At 67.0% G+C, this 3725-nt stretch overlaps 2 protein-coding genes across 2 annotated transcripts in view; one reads left to right on the forward strand and one right to left on the reverse strand.

Annotated features, from left to right (window-relative positions):
* Window positions 1–1533: 1533 nt before the first annotated feature.
* MNEG_14131 (hypothetical protein) lies at window positions 1534–2593 on the reverse strand (the record flags this gene model as incomplete). The annotated part of the gene is made up of 2 exons (XM_014037396.1): window positions 1534–1622; window positions 1828–2593. 2 exons carry the CDS (start codon window positions 2591–2593, stop codon window positions 1534–1536), a joined length of 855 nt encoding a protein of 284 aa, XP_013892850.1.
* A 390-nt stretch (window positions 2594–2983) lies between these two features.
* Window positions 2984–3725, forward strand: part of MNEG_14132 (peptidyl-prolyl cis-trans isomerase, FKBP-type) — a gene marked incomplete at both ends in the record, with an annotated part of 1399 nt that continues 657 nt past the window's right edge. Inside the window, 2 exons of the mRNA XM_014037397.1 lie at window positions 2984–3046; window positions 3234–3385. Of these exons, the coding sequence (XP_013892851.1) occupies window positions 2984–3046; window positions 3234–3385 (215 nt within the window). The remainder of the gene's footprint in view (window positions 3047–3233; window positions 3386–3725) is intronic.

The following is a 3725-nucleotide window of genomic DNA, read 5'->3' on the forward strand; positions in this document are numbered from 1 at the left end:
CCTCAACAAGAACGGCGTCTACTGGAGCTGGTCCAACACCAAGGGCGCGTTTGAGAACCAGGTGTCAGAGGAGGTGGCGGATGACGGCAAGGCCGTGAAGCTCTGGGAGGTCAGCGAGAAGCTGGTCGGCCTCGCGTGAGCAGCTGCCAGCGCGGGCGGCCGCCCCAAAACACCCGCCCTCTTCCTGTGCCCTGAGCCACTCTTTAGTGGGCCTATCACGAACCTGGCGGCTGCGCGATGCGCGCTCGACGTTCGCAACGCCCATTGTGGGCTTGACTTTTGTTTGTCGGAGTTTGTCGCCGCCGCGTACCCCTCGCCAGCAAACCTCTTCATCCTGGCTTGCGTATGGTGTTTGAAGGCGCGCCCGCCGCTCCGTTGGCCTTTTTTTGTGCGGCCAGAGGGCAGGAGCGCAACAATCCGGGATGAATGCCGTAGCGCTCCCAAAACCGTGCGGCTGGGGCATCACGAGGAGAGAGAGCGCGAGAGAGCAGCTGGGCTCACCCGGCAACATGCGGCCAGGGCTCCCGCCACTACGCGTCTTCTCTTCACGCAGCACACCACGCGCGGGGCTGGCCCTACCAAATAGCCATTTTACACTTGTCCCCCCCCTGCACCGCAATCCTCGCGCTCCCCGCCAGCTTTGGCGCACCATGCAGCGCTGATGTGCGCCAGGTCCCGCGTCACACGTCGCCGCCCTATACCGCCCCGTTGCGCCACACCTTTGCGTGGGGCGCGGGCAGCGCACCTGCCACTCACACAAAGTCCATCTGCTTGCGCAAACTCCTGCCACCCCCATCCCTTCGAGCGGCCCCCCATGCCTTTGACAGTCGCCTGCAGCACCAGTGCACTGTTCCAGCCGAGGCACTGCAAGCATTGTACGTTTTTGTAAGCCCTCGTGTGACATCGCTTCAGTGTATGCAGGCTCTCTCATTTGTGCTGGTCAGGGGCGTGGCAGCTCTCCTGGCTTCCAGGGTGGCCCTGTGGCCTTGTGACTGGTCGGCACTGCGTCATCCCAAAGCAAGCATTACATTCAGTTTGGACTCTCTCGAGTGATGGGTTCATCATGCTGACAGCGGTGCTCGTGCAGTTGGTCATGGGGCAGGGGCACAAGGAGCCCAGGGCAGCAAGGAGCAAGCGGGAGCAGTACACACTGGTTCGACTCGTGAGCTGCAGGACCAAGCAAAGGCGCACCCGGGCAGCACATCCCGTGATTGGGCTGTGAGTGCCTCGCCCCCACATGCGCAAGGGCCGATGGAGGCACCCGCAGCCCATGGGAGAGCGGCGTGCAGGCAAGTAAATGGATGGGTCTCAGGTTTGCGCCGCTCTCTGCCTATGTCACTGGCCCAGACGAGGTACACAGCGGTCGTGCGGCTGCGCCACGCGACGCAGCTGGTGGCGCCCGTGCGTGGGCGCAGGTAAGGGTATTGAGTCCGGGGGCACGGGCAGGGGGTGGCAGGACGGGCCACGCCCGGCCAAAGGCAGCGGCGGGGGGGCTGCCGGCGCTGTTGTGCGCGCACTGCGCTGTGCGCTGCATCAGGCCGCTGGTGCGGGGGCAGGGTCGTCGCCGCTGGGCACGCTGGTGTCCACGGCATCGCCCTCCGCCACTAGCAGCAGCAGGCGGCCTGCAGGTGTGGCGCGGTGCGGGCAGAGGTACGCAGAGTGAGGCGCATTTCGTGTGCCAGGGTGGGCGGGCGGGGACGCAATCACGCCCGCTGGAATCGCTGGCCCGGGATTGGCTGCGCCATGGTGGCTGCGGCCCCACGGAGCAGTATCGCCACCATGCAATGACCCAGCAGCCTGTGCGCGTGCTGCGGCGGTAGCACCCACCCAGCGTGGTCGCGCCCTCCAGCGCGCCGCTGCCGCTGTGCTCTGAGAACCCGCAGCCGCGGTAGAGCCCTGACGCGACGTCGTTGCCCGCCTCCACGTGCGTGAACAGCCGCGTCGCACCCCACACCCGCACCGCGCGCGCCATCGCCGCGCGCATCAGCTGCCGCCCCACGCCGCGGCCGCGCTGGTGCTCCGCCACCACCACGTTGAGGATGTATGCGCCGCGCGGCTCCCCCGCCGGCACGCCGCTGGCCGGCAGCCCCGTCTCCGCCTGCGGCACGCGCACGTCGATGCAGCCGGCCACGAGGCCGGCGCCGTCGACGGCGACGAGACAGTCGCACTGCGGCGCGCGGCCGGGGCCGCGGGGGGCGGTGCGGTGCTGCAGGCTGTCCACCTCCTGGCTGGCAAACTGGCGCTTGAAGCTCTCGGCGAAGCGGCTGCGGTCGTCGGCATAGTAAGCCTCTGCGCGCAGGCGCGCCACCTGGCGCAGCTCCAGCAGGCCCGACACGGGGCGGACCGTCACTTGCAGCAAGTTGCTGCCTTCGTCGGCGGCGGCGGCGGCGGCGAGATCGCCCCGCGATTCCGCGGCGGCGGTGAGCGGGGCCGCGGCGGTGGCAGCGGCCGTCTCAAGGGGCGCCACTGGTGCAGCGGACGCCACGGGGCGGGGCGCGCGGCGCGGTGTCGAACGTGCGCGCGCCCCCCAGCGTGCCGCTGTCACTGCCACTGCCGCTGCTGCTGGTGCTGCTGCTGCTCCAGCTGCCGGCATCCTGGCCCCTTGTCGCTGTGCCAAGGGCCCACGCGCACTGCAATGCATCTGTAGATGCGCAGCGATCGCATTTGACGGGGCGTCGGGCACGACCGGTGCAAGACAAATCTGGGCGGAACTCGGCGCTCCGCCTAGTGCGGCAGCACACATGTTGCGCCGCAACCGAACCCCTAGAGCTGCAATCACGACACCATTGCTTACCTGCTGTGATGTGCGCCTACAGAGGACGTCCATAGCTGTGTTGGAGCGCTGCTCACGTTTTGAGATGCGCAATCGAGATGGCACTTGGCGAAGTGCGTTTGCTGACTTTATGCACTACTCCTATTCAAACGTAAGACCTTGATTTCGCTTGTACAGTATGTTCAATTGACAACCCGTTACAGCGGCAACATGTCGACGCTCGAGCACCCTCAGCCCACCCCAGCGGCCCTTGCGAGTGTCCCGGAGGCCGAGGTCTGTGGCCTTGTTGATAACACACTTGCGTATATACACGCGACTGTTGTTCATCAATGCTTCCATGGCGCGCGATCGACCGCTTTTTCCAAGGCGGCGCGCCTACAAGGCGATCCAATGAAGCCTGCTGCGATGCACCGCCATCGACCACGCCTCCGCCGCACACGCCGCTGCTGAACCTGCGCAGCCGCAAGAGCTTTCTGATGAGGATGCGGGGGCGCTGCTGGCTCTGCGCGACGCCAACCCGGGGTCCGAGCTGCCCGAGGTGTGGCGTGGCGCGCCGTCCGCAGGCTGGCCGGGGCTGGTGACCGACCCCCATGACAACGCAGTCCTGGAGATGTGGGTGCCCGGGGGCAGTGGCAATGTGGGCCGCGGGACTGGGCTGCGGTCTGCTTGGGGCAGCACGGCGTGGTGCCTGCCTCCCCCGCAGGCATCCCGTGGCTACCGGTCTGCAGCCCCCCGGCCGGCGTTGATGCATGGGTCCCGGCACATGGCACCTGCAGTCTGCTCGTGTGTGTGTGTGTGTTTTGTAGGAGAACGCGCATGGGTAATGCGGCCCTGGGTGCTTCTGCAGAGATTGCGGCCAGAGCAGCGCGTGCTGACTGCTGAGTCCAGTCCAGGCCAGCATCCCCCAGGCCGGTGCGTTCCCACTCACCCCCCCCCCCACCTTGTGCAACAT

Source organism: Monoraphidium neglectum (genome assembly GCF_000611645.1).
Source record: "Monoraphidium neglectum strain SAG 48.87 unplaced genomic scaffold scaffold04277, whole genome shotgun sequence".
Lineage (NCBI taxonomy): Eukaryota > Viridiplantae > Chlorophyta > Chlorophyceae > Sphaeropleales > Selenastraceae > Monoraphidium > Monoraphidium neglectum.